The following is a 17,622-nucleotide window of genomic DNA, read 5'->3' on the forward strand; positions in this document are numbered from 1 at the left end:
AACTCTCACGACGATTTCTAAGTTAACAAAGATCAAGTTTCATCAAGGCTTCTTCAACCCATCTAATGGAGGTTTAGCCTTGATTCATCAAGCTATCATTTCCCATTGAATTAACACTAGACATAATATAAAGATTTGAATTATACTAATTTTGATTAAACAATACTTCAAATCTAATTAATAACTAAGAATTGAATAACAACAATAATTGAAATTAGATCTACAAATTTAAATGACAAAATCGAAATGAACAAGAATAAACTATTTTATTTATCTAATCAATGAAGAACAATGATTCAAAGAATTAATCTAAAACAAGGAATGAAACTAATTAATTTAACTAATTGAATTCAAAAACTAGATCTACAAGCTATTTTAATGTCTACTTTTTATACTAAGCTATCTAACTATGTATTTCTTAAGAGCTAAGTCTTGTTTTATTTAAAGGAGGAGACCAGATCCACAATTTCATGCATGGGCTGAGGTCTCATGTTTTGGGCCGGAAAATCGAGCCCGAAGACCAATTTCTTCAATCCACAAAGCCCGTTTCAGCTAGCTTTGACTTCTGCAGACATTTTGTCCATTTCTGCTCCTCTGGTTGGATCAAGGCTTGGACCATTAGAAAGCTCTTTCCGAGCCGGTCGTTTCTTCGTAAGGTAGGCCCAAATTCGAGGCTTGAGTATAAAGATATGGTCTTCGGAAGTTCTGCTGACTTGTGCACTGTTTTTGTCCATGTTGACTTTCAACTTTTGACCGGGCTTCATAAAAGCTTTGTCTCCTTGAATCTTGGCCTTTATCACAGAACTTCTTAGCAACCAACCCTTTGCTCCTTTATATCGCCAAAGTGGCACATTTCTGCACATAATTGAGTTCCATGCCTGAAATACATAAAAGCACGTAATTAGCATTAACTCTTATTTATTACTCGCATAATTGGTCTCAAAGTAGTATTATTAAGGGGTTAAAACTACATTTTTGGGCTCTTATCAGCTAGTGAGATGAGCTCAGAGATGCGTGCATCTCGCTAGGGATCGATACTCGACGCCGTCTCGAGTTTGTCTATGTACTCAAGACGGATTAGAGTTGTAGTGATGTGGTATTATAACTGTGAAAACTGATACTTGCACAAGTACGGTTAACCCTTTCCCCTGTTTCTCTATCTCTATTTATTTACGTAAAAATTAATTGTTATTATTTTACGTTACTTGCATTACCGTTAATTTACTTAAACCAACTAAATAACCTAATATCCTACTCATTAAAAGTTGTAAATCCAGTTGCAAACCTTGCCGAGCCCTAAGGTATGGACGATCCCTTACTCGACTTATCCTACAAACTCACGTGAATAAGGTAACTTGACTAAATGGACGACTAACAGACTTTGGACTTTGGACTGATGACATCGGACTTCGGACTGTGGACTTCGGACTTAAGTAAACCAAAACCACATATTCACGTTTATCATTATTGAACAATAAATTTAAGATAAACTCAGATAATAAAGATGTATATTTTGAAATTTGATAGCAAATTAGATTAATAAACCTTAGTTGTTACCTCATTTTCTTGAAATAACATGTCAGCTAAACTTTGGTATTCTTCTGTTGTGTTGCTTACTTGGCGCTTGGTGGTGTCTTGTTCATTTTCGAGTGCATCTGTTTTCATATGCTGTGTTGTGTATATATTTTTTTAAATAAAAATATATGTTGAAATGGAGGAACATACATAAATTAATAATTGACTGAAAAGTAGTTGTATGTTACCTTTCCAAACAAGATGCAACTTCAGGAATATTCTTATTTATATATACCTTTGTAGCAAATGTCGACTGGAGATAATCACCTGTAATCATATAGTAATATTTTTATTTATTTACAATATTTATATAATTATTTGAATCTCGATGAGAAAGAGATATGTACCTCTAAAATTTTGGAATCATGTTAATGTAACAATTAAGGCATAATTTGTATGGGGTGATCTAATGAAATCAGCTGGAATTTGGTCCATGGTGTTACCCCATAAAGTTATTCTCATGGTAGATTTGCTACAGTTAAAAAGTAGGATAAAGTACTTTTATTGACTTATTTAAATATCCAAATTTTGTAACATGTTTCTTACACAGATTTTGGGTTTAATCTCCTTGGTTGATACATACCCAACATAAAAACCACCTCATTACGTACTAACCCATAAAAACCCCCTATTTTCCTAAAATACCCCCCACACATAAAACCCTAGATCTCAAATTTATCTTCTCTCTTTTTTCTTGCCGCATCCTCTCTTCTTTTAAACCCTAGATATCCTGCAAAACCAAATTAACATAGAAGATAAGATGACAAAACAACCGAAAAATAAGAGAGAAACACCCAACAAAACAAAAAAATTGAAAGTTTCCATGTCACAAACAAAAGGGAAAGCAACTACCGATAAAAAGACGAAATCGAAGGTAGAAATCATATATATATATATTTTTTAATTTTGTTTGTAAATAAAAGAAATCTAAGGTGAAAATGCTTAATTTATGATATAAATATGCATTTTCATATATAAAAGTACAATTACATATATATGTGTATGAATTAGTAAATTAGCTTCATATGTAAATTTATGTTTAAGCATATTCTAAATGTGAATTGGTATTTTCACAAGTGAATTTGTATTTGCATATTCGAAATTTGTATTTGGTCATCTTTTGAAATTTGTATTTACATATTCGAAATTTGTATTGCAACAAGATGTAAAATTTACTTGTTCTAACAAGGTATTCCATTCTTCTGCATTACTAATGCTAAAGCTTGTACAAGATTTGAAGGGAAGAATTAGGGATATTCATATCACCAAGATAAAAGAAACTCCTTTTGGTCATCTTTTTATGGTTTTTGTCGATGGAAAGGTTGATAGTAGAATGTTAGAGAAACCAAGCAACATCATTATAAAGTTGTTAGCGAGTTAGTGCAAGGAGATGCATAAGTTTAATATAGGAAGTAAGTTTGTGTCTTTATGTCCATCTGATGTGGTTGTAACCTTTGGGCTTCCTGTGATGGGGAAAGTTGTTGTTTTCCAGTCAGGAACGAGAATAGACGAAGCTATTTCTGGATCACCATTCATGTTGAGACGTTTCTCCGGAGTTAACAAGATAACAACAATGGTTGTAAAAGAAATCTTGAACCAGATTGTAGATTCAACAGACCCTACGGACATTGAAGATGTGGTGAGAGTACTCGTAGATACTTGTCTGGCATATTTTGTACCTTAACTGTAGATACTCATTTTAGATAATTTAAGCTTGAGAGAAAATATTGGTCTAGCTTTATGTCAAATGTTCAATGGATAATTTTATTTTAAGTTACTATGTAAATTTAAGTTTACATAGGTCAGTTACTATGTAAATATAGATTTGCATATATATTTACATAGTTTTGGTAAATTTTTGTTCAATTTAATGTAGCAAGAGAAGTTATTAGATGTAGGCATCAGGAGCTAAGGTTGCCAGATGTGGATTTTATGAAAGATATCAAAGTTAGAGCATGCCCACAACAAGGAGAATCGTAAGAACTTAACTTCCCAAACTTAAATGCCTTTTTAATCTCTTATCTCTTATCTTAAACTTCTTTTTTTGCATTTTTAGTTTAGATTGTGGTTTCTTTGTCATTTTGTTTGTGAAGGTTATAATATGTGGAAAAGCTATCCAAGATATAACGCTAGAAGCCACGAAACAATTGAGGGTTAACCTAACATATGAGATCGTATCAAGCTAACAAGAAAAATGGGATCCAAAAGAAGAATGTAAGAAATGAAGAACTGGTTTTCCGTATTTCTAGTTGATTACGTTATGTTTATTTGTTAAAACATTGGAACCATTCTAACTTGGGAGTGTTCGATTATGATGTACTGTTACTGTTAATGTGTTGGAGTTGTTTAGTATTGTTCTACATATTCTGCAGCTAGCTTTAGATTGCATTTATATATAATGTGGTTCTTTCTGTATTTATATTTACTGCCAATTCTGTTTTATCTACTTTTCAACTCTTTAGGTCGTTATGCTCTTTTAAATGTAATATGTCCTTCTTGATATTTTAATGTCCAAAATACAGGGACCATGGTCCCAGATGAGGCTTCTATAGATTGCTGAATGCATTACAATAGAGTCCCATTGTAAATCCTTGGTTACGTAACAACTGAAAGTATGTTATGCATTTAGCAATCTGCACAAGCATTAACAACAACAAAGTAAGTTTCTGGAACCATGCTTGCTATAAATGACTGGTTAGGTGATTTTGGATTGTAGGTGAGAGGTGAGCCTTTGGGTTAATGATGTTTTTTGTAGGAAGCTTGTTCTTGTATGAAACTCATCCAGCTCAGGCAACTGTTACAATGTAACATTTTTCAGTTTGTGACCCAACAAAGAAAATCTAATTAGTAGTAATCACTCTTCGCTCTTGTTCATAACCTCCCTTAGATGTAAGAGCCAAGCACATGACGGCTACCCTCTTGTTAATTTCATTATTTATTACCTTTGTACAAGTCCATGGCCTACGTTAGTGAGAAAAAAAAAGTCCATGGCCTATATGTCCATTTTATGTTAAAGCCAAGAGTTATCATGCATGCACAAGTTTTGCTCTTTTGTTGTCGTCCAAGGTTGTGCAAATTGGGAAGACGACAAATCTAAACTCCTGGAGTGGATAGATTTAGTAGATATTTATCCAACTGATCACCATTTCATCTCAAACATCTACTAAATTGGATAGCAAAGCTAGCTCAAACATCTACTAAATTGCAAAGCAAATTAAAGCTTTAGTGTCTATGTAAATATAGATTTACATATATAATGACTATGTAAATATAGATTTACATATATTCTGTCAGGTGTCAGGCCAATTTCATTTCCAAAAGGTATTATGTAAATTTAAGTTTGCATAGCTTTAGTGACTATGCAAATATAGTTTTACATATATATGACTATGTAAAAATACATTCACATATATTTGGTATGTCTGGAACTTTTCAATCCCAAAAGTTATTATGTAAATATATATTTACATATATAATGACTATGTAAAAATACTTTTACATAAAATTTGTTAGGTGTCAGGTTAATTTCATCCCCAAAAGTTACTATGTAAAACTATCTTTTCATTCTCCAACTAAAAAACGTAGCATATAAAATCCAACATCAAACTTTAAAATCCAATATCAAACTATAAAATCTTACAAGTTCATCGACATCTTGTTTTTCATATACGAGCAACATCAAAGAATAGATGAAAAAATGCAAATTCATTAAGCCGGTGCAGAGCATGTTATAGGAGTGGAGCCCACTCTTGGGTTGCGGTGGCCATAGCAAGGGCCCTTGTTCTTCTTCCTATCTCTTGTACCACCGGTGTTGTGCTTCCGTTTCTTGTCGGTCCCCCATCTTCTTTTTCAGATCCGTAGGTAGTAAATCAGGCACACTTGGTATCTTAGTAGGCATTTTACAGTTCTCCACAAGTACTATAGCTCTTGAATAACTATCACGGAATGTCTGAGAATAGAAGAATTTATCACAGTAGGTATACACATTTAATCCATCAGCCAAAATGCAGCGTAGTACGTGTGCACAAGGGAATCCTTCGATTCTCCACCAATTACAAGAGCAGTGACTTCTATTCAAGTCAACCAAGTGAGTATGAGTAGCACGCACCTCAAAAATACCCTCCCTTGACTTGAGAACTACCCAACTTCTCCCCACCTCGATTCTCTCAGCTAATAAAGTTTCCATAGATGGACATAAGATAGAAGTCCAGCTCCTTGCTAACCCCCGCTGATCAGACATCATTTTCATAATTTTCCCAAGGATCTTGTCCACCATTGTAGTGATAGGCAAGTGTCGTTCTAGTAGGATCTAAGAGTTGAAGCTTTCCGTAATATTGGAACACATATTGCCATATCCATTTCCTTGAAAATAAGCATTACACCAATGCTCATAACCTATGGTGGACAATAATGTTTTCACTTGATTGCCGCAAACATCTCGAAAATCAGCCATCACTTTCTCAAACTCATGGTGCGTCCTAGCATAGGCAAGGTCTGAAAAAAGATCCAGGGTATGCAAGCGGAAGCAATGGTTGTTGGGCATAGCTGAATTAAGATTATTTTTAAGGTGCCACAAACAATAACCATGATGGGAATCAGGAAAAACGTGAGGGACACCCACGAGTAGACCATGGTTTCTGTCAGATATAAAAGTTAGCCTACGATCTTTGGAGACCACCAACCTAAGTTGCTCCAAGAACCAATCCCAATTATCATCATTTTCAGAAAGTACAACCGCCATAGCTACTGGAAAAATACCTGGAACACAAATAAACATCAATTATTAATTTGGTTTTGTGTACCATACTCATTATGAAAACTTAACTCAAATATATAAAAATAAACTTTCATATGCTAAATTATTATGTAAATATTAAAATGCATAGGCTAAACATCTGGTGTGAACGAAAATTTTCATAGTTTATGCTTGTTCAGTTTTACAAACTACTATGAACTACTATGTAAAAAGTCACAAACTCAAAAAGACATACCCCCATTTGCATTTTTGGCAATAGCTGACAAGACACACCCCTTGTATTTTGTTTTCATGAAAGTTCCATCCAAACAAAGCATAGGACAACAGAAGTTAAAGCTGTGAATACAAACACCAAATGCAACAAATAATCTCTTGAACTTTCCTATTGTTGATTCCTTTTCCAGAACAACATGACTCCCTGGATTGGTTTCTTTCAGCTTTCTAACATACCAATGTAACTGATGATAAGATAAAGCATAGTCCCCATATATCTCCTTCAATGCAAGATCTACGCCGGTATATGCAAAATAATAATTCAAGTTCACACCATATACCTTTAGAAAATGGTCAATGATTTCACCTGGCTTAATCAAAGGCTTGTCTCTCACCATATCTAAAACAATACTCTTTACAAGTTTACTATTCACTGGGGGATTGTTAACGTCAGCAAATCCAGCTCCACATGTGTGTTTTGCTTCCATTGTCTTTATTTCAAAGAACTTCGACATCTTATACTTCTTGGATGCGTGAACTCTCCATAGACACCCAGTTTCATCCTTCAAATAACACTCAGTCGTGACTCTATTAGGATCATTCTTCTTAATAAGAACTCTATAATTATTAACAAGACAATGGCGTAAAAGCTCAACACGAAAATTGGCAGCACCACCAGGAAATCTCTGTCCCACACCAGTCAAAATAGGCAAAGAAGCGACATTAAAATATTTTTCATCATATGTAGCAGAAGACATAGAAGAAGTAGAAGTACAAGAAGAAGCCTGAAGAGAGACTTTGGAACTAGAACCATCATCACACAAAACAAGAAATCCTCTTGACGATGCTGTTATAAAAAATGTATCAAAACTTTTAACCAAATTGAAGCAAACAAGGGATTGAATCCTCGAGTCAGTATCTATCACAATACGCTTTGAATCCCTTACAAAATACAGTTCTATAGACAATGGAGTAAGGTCTAGCCACTTTTCAGAAATCGTACGCTTCAAATCAGAAATCATACCGTTAGTCCTGACACGGACACTCATAATTCGCGTCTCGTACATAATAGCAAAAAGAGCAGTCCCATCCATGTCTGCATTTGCGAAAAACAACAAAATCAAATTGATGAACATATGTAAATGTATTTTTACATAGTCAATATCACCAACAAAACAATATTTTCAGCAATTTAACTTTTAAATTTTCATGGCCAAATCATGTTATCCAAGCAATTTAACTCAGAGATTCATCGCAAAGAAGATGGAAAAGAGGTGAATCTCTTCAACGTCTAACCTTCTTTCATCAATTGAGAAACAAATAAAGTCAAATCGTGTTATCCAAGCAGATGAATCGGTGTTTTTTTCAATTGAGAAACAAAGGAGGTCAAATCGTGTTATCCAAGCAGATGAATTGGTGTTCTTCTTGGTCGAAATTATGATGAATATGTAAAAAGGGTAAAACGGGTAATAAAATAAAATAGGAAATAGAAAGCGGACTGGATTTTTCCTATTATTGGAAAATAGGGAGGTTATGTGATATGAGCCGATAAATAGGGAGGTTATGTGGTATTGGTCGATAGGAAGGGGTTTATACTCAACCGGATTAAAACCAAAGGGCTGAGCCCCATTACTTGGTTTCTTACATACCTTGTATCGACAACTATAATGTCTCATCTTTGTCTTTCACTGCCAGATCTGATAACTGACGTTTCAATTTCTTTGACTTTTATAAGCACACCTATCACATCTGTTGCATGTAAAAGATTATTGAGTATACATGTACACCGTAAGTTAGTAAGCATGAAAATTTCCAATGAATGTATTACCTATCATAACAATGTTATTTTTTTTTTGAATGAATATTTGTGAAGGATGTGAAAAAGAAAAGGTCCTTTGGAATTTCAACGTCCGGATTGCTTGCTAATTTCAGTATTGTTTTATCATCAAATTCAAGCTTGAACTCATGTGCTGCAGTACAAAAATTTTCTGATGGCTCTTTCACTTTGACGTTTTCAATGATTAGGACATTGTCATCTTGAATGAATTTTTCAAACTTCTTTGTTAATTTTAATGAATATGTAGCTTGAATTTCATGACCCGTACAATGAATAATATATAACTGAACAATTTATAATAATATATATATGTTAAATAAATATTTAAATAAAACATGTTCGTCCATTAGTAAAACGTTGTTGCTTTTAAGTGCAAGATCATTGAAGAATAGGTCATTCCACCTTCTGGTAACTCTAACTTGAATTTTCCATGGAGTATCTGCTTTGTTGATCATTTTCAATGAATGATATTCGATTGTCATAATCTTAACCTGTAACAATTTCATAAACGTAAGAGAAAAGAACATAAAATAAAAAAATAATTAAATTTTAAAAGACTAATCAAATACCTTTAAAATTGATCTTGGAAAAGAGAAAAGGTTGATGCAAAATTTTCAGGTTTTCTTCATGTGTTATGATAAATGTAAAATTGAATAATTTACCTACGAAATGAATGATGAAACTCAAAACGCAAGTGAAACTAAACTTAATTACGCGTTGCTATCAAAGATTTCTATACTCTCAATTCTATCGAAATAGAGTGGAGTAAAAAGTTCGTTCCACTCTTAGTTCTTTAGCATTCAAGTTTCCTAGATTGACTAATCTATTCAAAGTCTAATGAAAGCAATGGTAGGAATTATACTACGATGTGAATTAAAACTAGACGTAATATAAAGATTATAACTTTATTAAATTTAACTAAACAATAATTGAATTCTAAATTAATAACTAAGAATTGAATAGCAACAACTGAAATTAGATCTAACAATTTTAAATGACAAAATCGAAATGAACAAGAATTAACTATTTTATTTATCTAATCAATGAAGAACTGTGATTCAAATAATTAATCTAAAACAATGTATGAAACTAATTAATTTAACTAATTGAATTCAAAACTAGATCTACAAGCTATTTTAATGGCTACTCTCTATTCTAGATTCTCTAACTATCTCCTTCTTAAGAGCTAAGTCTTGTTTTATGTAAAGGAGGAGACCAGATCGACCATTTCGTGCATGGGCTGAGGTCTCATGTTTTGGGCCAGAAAATCGAGCCCAAAGCCTAATTTATTCAGTCCACAGAGCCTGTTTCAGCAGGCTTTGACTTCAGCATAATTTTTGTCCACTTCTGCTCTTCTGATTGGGTTAAGGCTTAGACCATTGGAAAGCTCTTTCCGAGCCGGTCGTTTTGACATAAGGTAGGCCCAAATCTGAGGTTTGAGTCCAAAGATATGGTTCTCGGAAGTTCTACTAACTTGTGCACTATTTCTGCCCGTATTAACTTTTCAGCTTTTGACCGGGCTTCATAAAGGCTTTGTCTCCTTGAATCTTGGCCTTTATCACATAACTTCTTAGCAACCAACCCTTTGCTCCTTTATATCACCAAAGTGGCACATTTCTACACATAATTAAGTTCCATGCCTGAAATACATAAAAACACGTAATTAGCATTAACTCTTATTTATTACTCGCATAATTGGTCTAAAAGTAGTATTATTAAGGGGTTAAAACTACAATTTTGGGCTCTTATCAAACCACCCCCAAACAGCATTTTGCTTGTCCTCAAGCAAATATGAGAAATTAGCATAAGTAACCAAAAATTGAGTTCTAACTAATCTCGTTTCGCCGAGTGCGATTGCATTGACCATATGCAATAAGGCCTTAAACCACTAGGAATTCCCTAGTGGACGAGTTATAGCCTCGTGAGAGTTTTCCAGTGAAGGTACTCACAAACTTCATCTATACTACAACGACTCAGAAATAAAACTATTGTTTCCTTATCTATGTCTCAATTATCTATACATCTCACTAGCAATGAATACAGAATAATCAAGTCAAAACCTAAGCTAATATATGCATAATAATCTATCATCTACGAATAAACATATTTCCAATGAGTAATACTATGAGATGAACTAGCAGGTCCGTTTCTGAAAACTCGGAATAACGTCCTTAAGTAGGTCCTCACATAAATGTCAAGACAAAAACCACTCTGATTTTTCCGCTCAAGTTTTGCTACTCCAGTGTGCAGTGGGCACACTTTACCTTACAGACTCAATGACACACAAGGAAGCCGGAGTCGATCAAACACATCTCCCACTTACTATCACACTAACCTATTCCTAATTGAGCTAGAGGTCTTTATTAGGTGTTGCAGGGATTAGGAGATGGTTTTAAGAAGGAAGGAAATGGATATTCAAAAAGAACAAGTCTGAGATAATAGAGTCTTCGTATTATGTAACTAGAGAAAACCTTATTCTTTACTTTTGCTTCTACACTTTGTTTCCATCCTTAACCATATATATATATATATATTTTATTTTTCTTTGGCTTTTGACTCCTTGATTCTATTTTTGGAGTTCTAACTCTTTATTTTATTTTTATTTTTTTTTTTTTATTTGGATGGAAACTTACTTCTCTCTTTTGAAGCGACTAACGAATTCTTGATTTCAAAGGTTATTCTCTTTTCTATTCTTCATCTCTATTCTCAAACTTATTCAAAGAATTGGGTAGGTTGATTTTTTATTTTGTTTTGTTTTGTAACAGGATAAAGGATTTGTGGTTTATGAAAGGCTAAAGAAAGGCTCAGAGGGGTGACTAGCGGAAAATAATTCATAGGTTAGAATTTCTGGCTATATCGATCCAAAGAGGGCCTAAATTCTCGCTTAGGATATGGTATAATGATCTAGCAAGTGGACGTGTGATTTCTCTATCCGGATTTTACTTCTCCCTTGTGTCATTTCTCAAATGTTTCACTCATATAAGGCTTTAGGCTATATTCTCACAGGATTTGTAGAATAAGTACTCTAGCCTAGATTTCAGAAACTTACTACCAACAATCATAGATACTCATGTAACATATTTATAGATAGATGCAAGGATTATTACCTACATATTAGCCAAAGTTTCTAAAAACTATTCTAATGCAAAAGCTACGTGAGACTTCTAGATTATTGAGAGCATAGAGAAAGAAAACAATACCAATATTCCTAAGTGTATATCATACATTTTATTAATTTTTTTTTAAAATTTTTGAATTTTTTAGATAGAAAACAAATGCATATTATACATATCTATATCCTAACAGATGTCTTAATTACACGTGTTTCTATGCCCCCCCCCCCCAAACAAGAAGCATGCTTTGTCCTCAAAGTATTTTAAATAAAGAGGGTAGGAAAATGCCTTTGAAACACGTGAAATTCCGGAACATCTGCAAAATAAGGTTATAACATACTAATATAGAAAAGAAAACTGACTCAACTCTATAAGAGTTCCACCCGTTATGGGTTAATGAGAAATAGATTGCTTGGGACATAGGCAGACACTAACTGAAATAAAAACTTACCTGCACTCCCATTTAAACATTGTCCTCCTCCTTTCCCTCTTCAAAGAGATGAGGTTCTTTCGCATCCTGCCATGCCATGATAACTTGCTAAGCCCGCCGCCGTGTGTTGTCAACTTGTGCTAACCTGTCTAGTGTTACTATGTTTGATGGGGTGTAAGGAGCAACCAAATGAGGTTGCACCTGCCATCCCGGCCAAGTCATTACTCGAAATGAGCAAACCACCCAATTGGTGGGTCTCATGACTCCAACCCTTTTCCAATCCGTTAACTGGGTACATAATCCTGGTAGACAACTGCGCAGGATGCGGCAAACCAAAATAGGCATAAGAAGATACTTATGGCGCTTGCTTTGGGCTCTCTTAAGACTAGCCACTAATACTCGGGGAATGTCATTTCGGTGACGTCCCTCAGCTAAAGCAAGGAAAACGTCACCAGCGGTACTATTTGCAGAAGTAAACTGAAACTCCCCTATAATATTCATGAGGATGAATAACATGGTGGTGCCTACATTTAGGGACAGGCTACCAAGGGCTATGTTGTAACACCCTTGGTCCATTAAATGAAATACCCATCCCCCATAATACTCATGGAAATATATATAGTCATAGAGGTATGAATTATCGGTCATATATCCCCACATGTGAATAGGATCAGGTATTGGTATTCCCGGAACTAATGCTACCACATACTTATTGAATTCTAGGGGTGTGTCATCAACCGTGACGAAGAATTCTTGTTCTCCATCCTGGTTACAATAGAACTTAACATTATTGTAGAAAAATTCAGTAAGCTTAGGTGAATACGAGTCGTCTTCACTTACCAGAAGATGCCTCCATCCGAACTGCGTGATCCTCTCGCGAACCCAATGTCCATAAGACTCGCTCCCCAATAGGAGAAGTCATCACAAAACTACTCTCTAGAACAGCTGCAACTATCTCGGAACAACCCTCGTAAAACTTGAAATTTTTGGTGCCCACAGGGGTCAGGGCGCAGGTGCGCTCAAGGTATGCCTGGGATGGGCGCGGGTGTGCTCTGTTGAGTTTTGAATTCCAGGCACTTGGGCCCAGGGTGTGATAAGAGCCCAAAACTGTAGTTTTAAACCTGTAACAGTCATACTATTAGACCAATTATGTGAGTAATAATTAAGAGTTAACACTGATTACGTGTTTTTATGCATTTCAGGCTTCAAAGTTCATTATGTGCAGAAATGTGCCACTTTACCGAGATAAAGGAGCAAAGGTCGGTTACTAAGGAGTTCCGTGATTAAAGGCCAAGTTTCAAGAAGACCTCGGAATGGGGCATACCTTATGTCAAAATGACCGGCTCGGAAAAAGCTTTCCAATGGTCTAAGCCTTGATCCAATCAGAGGAGCAGAAGTGGACGAAAAGTCTATTGAAGCCAACTGCAGCTGAAGAGGCCTTTTTGGACTGAAAGAATTGGGTTTTGGGCCTGATTCTCTGGCCCAAAACATGGCTCCAAGCCCATGCACGATTTTTGGATTTGAAAGTATAAAAACTAAAGCTTAGCTCTTTGTTAATGGTAGATAGGGTAGATAGTTAAGGTAGCTAGTTTTAGACCTAAAACAATAGATCTAGTTTTTATTTAATTAAATTGAATTTAGTTTATATTCAATTCTTATTTTAGATTAAACTCTTAGAATCATTACTCTTAATTAGTTTGATTAATAAAATAGCTATTTGTCAATTTCAATTCTGGTCATTTACAATTGTTTATATCTAGTTCCATGTTAAATTAATTACTTTAGAACAAGTAGATTATTAATTTAGTATTTGAATCATTGTTTTATTATTCATTAGATTAAGAAAATAGTGTTCTCCATAAGTTAGTTTCATTTCCATTAATTGTTTAATTTCAATTCGTAGATTCAATTAATTATCATTATTAGTTTAATTCAATTATTGCATTAGTAGTTTTGAATTGGGTTTAAACAAGCAAAGTTTCAATCTTTATATCATGTCTTGTTTGAATTCCATTGGGAATGATAGCGTGATAATTCTCGGTTAAACCTCCATTGAGGGGGTTGAGAAGCCTTGATGAAAGCTTGATTTCGATTATCGTAGAGTAAATTAAGTAATTTCCTTTCCACTCTAGAAACGATTAGTTCACCATGAGAATGGGTTTAATCGTTCACATACTAGTTATGAATTGGTAGGAATGCCATGTGTAATTAGGGATTAGGAGTAACCATATTGTTCTGCGAAACAGTTCAATTGGATTACGATTTAATGGATTAGTAGGATTAAGTCGAGTTAAGGTGGAATCAATCCCCCTCTAACTCCTTATCATAGAATCAACGTAGCATTCCCATAGTTGTCCAAATAGTCGACTAGTTGCATCTTGTGGGTAGTTGCATCATAGTCAAGTTGCCATTCGTAAATCTCTCATCAGACTTTAGAGTTAAGAATACTTATACGTAGAGAACACAGCATGCGGAAGGACTAGGAGTGGAACGAATCACTCTACTCCACTATATCTCATAGGATTGAGAGTAGAATCTTTGATAAACATAGACACGTAAGATAGATTTAGTTTACTTACGTTTTGAGTTTCATCGTTCATTTCGTAGGTAAACTATCAATTTTTACATTTTTATCAGATGGCGCCGCTGCCATCTTAGTTTCACTTTCGCATTGTTTTCATAGTGTAAGTAATTTTCTTAAAGTCCCATTTCACCCACCCACCCTTGTTTGATTCCTACTGTTGTTTTCCGATTTAGCGTTGAAAAGTTCCAGGAAAAAATACATTGAGCCCGACCGCGCCTATAAGGAGCGCACCTGCGCCCTATAGCCTGGAACCTTGAGCGCGACCCGCCCCCATGTGGAGCGCGACCCGCCCTAAAACACTGTAATTTGAAGATTACACGGAGCGACATCCGCTTATCTGGCGCACCAGCTCTAAGCTATATTTTTCAGGAATTCTACAGTTTTGATTCGAACTTTGATATTTCAAGTTTTTTAGTGTTCTAACTTGTTATATACACTGAACACGCGTAAACAAGACGCTATTCATAAGCAAAGCAAGGACGCATCAGGTATTCCTTTCTTCCACACCTCGCATCTCCTGTTAGAGGTTTATACTAGTATATCAGAATTGTTTGGAGTGTTGATGTGTTTAGCTAAGTTTGGTTTTAGCCTTGTATGAGATTAAGGTGCGGCGAACAAAAAACACCGAGCGTAATTACCCAACAACGTCAACAAACAAGTCTATCTAGTATACCACCCACTACACCTCTAGCTACTATTTCACACACATCACCTGACATAATGCCCGACGAAGAAGAGACTCCTCTCTCTGACTTCTACAAAGCCTTGAGCGATAGCCCCAAATCTTGCATCGTTCTAGCAGACCCAGTGGGGGATTTCCGAATCCCCCCAAATATTTTTAATTTCTTACCCATTTTTCATGGATTAGACCATGAAAAACTTTATCAGTACATGCGTAGGATTGAACAAGTCCTAACAACATTCCATCGTCCTACGGTTGGTGCGGAACAAATTAAACTCAGGGTATTCCCTTTCACCTTAGCCGATAAGGAGGCGTCTTGGTTAACTTCCCAAACGCCTAATTTCGTGGACTCGTGGGCTAAACTTGTTCATTTGTTTATGGAACATTTTACCCACCCCCTAAAGACGGATGAGATGCTTTCCAAGATTCATTTTTTCGACAAAATCCTCATGAATCATTTTTGAGGCTTGGAATCGTTTCACCGATCTCCTTATAGAGTGTCCACATCATAACTTAGCGAAAGACACGTTAGTTCGTGCCTTTTTGAAAGGACTTCTACACCACCATAAAGAAGTCCTAGACATAATGAATGGGGGTAGTTTCTTAAGCAAAGGAGCCTCGGAGGCTTATAAATTTTTAGAGGATCAAACTAAGTGAAATAACAACTGGGGGTAGTGATAATATCCACCGCTCCGCTAGTTCATCAAATACAGTTAAGGCCACCGGTATGTTTGAAATTAAACACGATCCCGAGCTTAAAACTCTAATCGAATCACTCACTAAAAAGGTAGAGGCCATTTCTGTTCAACAAAAGCCTATCGCCGTCATGAACGTAAATTCAAATCCATGTAGTTTCTGTTGGATCCCTGAGCATCCCGACTCCCACTGTCCTATAGCCTATGAACAGGCTTGTTCCATTAATAGTGAACCTAACGCCCATTGGAGACATAATCCCAACTTCGGTTGGAGAAATAACCAACACGTCACACCTCCAGGGTACAATAATCAATATGTTAGGCCAACGCACAGTTTTAACCAAGCTCCACCACGTCAAGGTCAGGGTCAGGGTAATTTTAATAATTATAACAACCAAGTGCAACCTCGACAAGGTCAAGCACAAAGTCAAGGTAGTTATAATAATTATAATGCTAATAGAGGTATCGTTCCGATAAATAATAATTATCAAAATCCACCGATAAATAATTCACGAGAAATAGTTCCAGTCACACCACCCATGACTACTACACCCACACAACTGAATCGTCTTGACACCTTCATACAAGTGAGCCAAAAACTTTTCCAAACCATGGCTCAATCTAACCAACAGCTTCTACAATCCGTTAATAATTTAACCCAACAGTTGGCTCAAGATAAAGCCCAACCCAAAGGTGTATTTCCAGGTCACGCGATACCTAATCCTAAAACAACAAATACAGCCTTTGAGATAACCGATAATACTAGTAATGAATATGAAAATGTAGGTGAACTAAATGCCATCACCACTCTCCGTTCTGGCAGAGTGGTTGATAACAAAGTAACTATGCCTATGGTTACCCCACCAGTAGCCCCTACACCTGCTATTTTACTAGATACCGAAATCGAAACTGAAGAGCCTACCTTTGTAGAGGTACCGGATTTACAACACAACCTAAGAAACGAAAGCCACGGTTAAACATCTAGGTGATACCATTGCTAAATATAGACAGAAACCACCGTTTCCACAAAAATTAGCCGTGTTAACTAGGGATACTAATTATGAGGAGATTAGGGACGTTTTCAAGAATCTAACTATAAACTTTCCCTTCCTCAAAGCTATTAAAAAGTTACCACACCATGCTAAGTTTCTTAAGGAATTGTGTACTACTAGGCATAAGACCAATATACCAAAAGACACCTTTTTAACAGAACAATTCCCAACTCTATCTGAACATAATGGAATTGTTAAGTACAAGGTCGTCCTACCGTACAATGCACCTTAGGAGATTCTTATACGACGACCGCGTTATTAGACTTGGGGGCTAGTGTTAACTTACTCCCGTTTTATTTGTATAGACAAATAGGTCTAGACGAGATGCAATCCACTAAAATGACGTTGCAATTAGCTGATCGGTCTATTAAGTATCATAAGGGTGTGGTCGAAAATATTATGGTAAAAGTTCAGGATTTTTACTATCCGACTGATTTTGTCATCCTCGATACAGAAGTCGTTAACGACTCTGTCCCGATCATCTTAGGGCGTCCCCTTTCCCGGCTTGCCAATGCGCTCATTAATTGCCCACGATGGTTCAATGTCCATGTCTTTTGGCCATCTTGCTGTTGAAGTCAATGTTTTTAAAACAAAGACACAGTTACCCGATTTGTCTATGGATGGAGAGGTTAGCATGATCGAGAGCTTTGCTCGAGATTATTTCAACAACACGTTCCCTGATAAT

General features: G+C 35.6%; 1 protein-coding gene across 1 annotated transcript; it reads right to left on the reverse strand.

Moving 5' to 3' along the window:
• Positions 1–5,884: 5,884 nt before the first annotated feature.
• LOC147497213 (uncharacterized) lies at positions 5,885–7,638 on the reverse strand. Its single transcript, XM_086562806.1, has 2 exons — positions 6,567–7,638; positions 5,885–6,333 (listed from the first exon to the last, which is right to left on the reverse strand). Exons 1-2 carry the CDS (start codon positions 7,636–7,638, stop codon positions 5,885–5,887), a joined length of 1,521 nt encoding a protein of 506 aa, XP_086418932.1.
• Positions 7,639–17,622: the final 9,984 nt, after the last annotated feature.

This window comes from Coptis chinensis, chromosome 5 (genome assembly GCF_015680905.1).
Source record: "Coptis chinensis isolate HL-2020 chromosome 5, ASM1568090v1, whole genome shotgun sequence".
Taxonomy (NCBI): domain Eukaryota; kingdom Viridiplantae; phylum Streptophyta; class Magnoliopsida; order Ranunculales; family Ranunculaceae; genus Coptis; species Coptis chinensis.

Coding starts and splice junctions, on each gene's coding strand:
- LOC147497213 (XM_086562806.1), bottom strand. CDS start 7,638: ATGGATGGGACTGCTCTTTTTGCTATTATGTACGAGACGCGAATTATG. Junction 6,334..6,566: donor TGCCAAAAATGCAAATGGGG/GTATGTCTTTTT, acceptor TTTGTGTTCCAG/GTATTTTTCCAGTAGCTATG.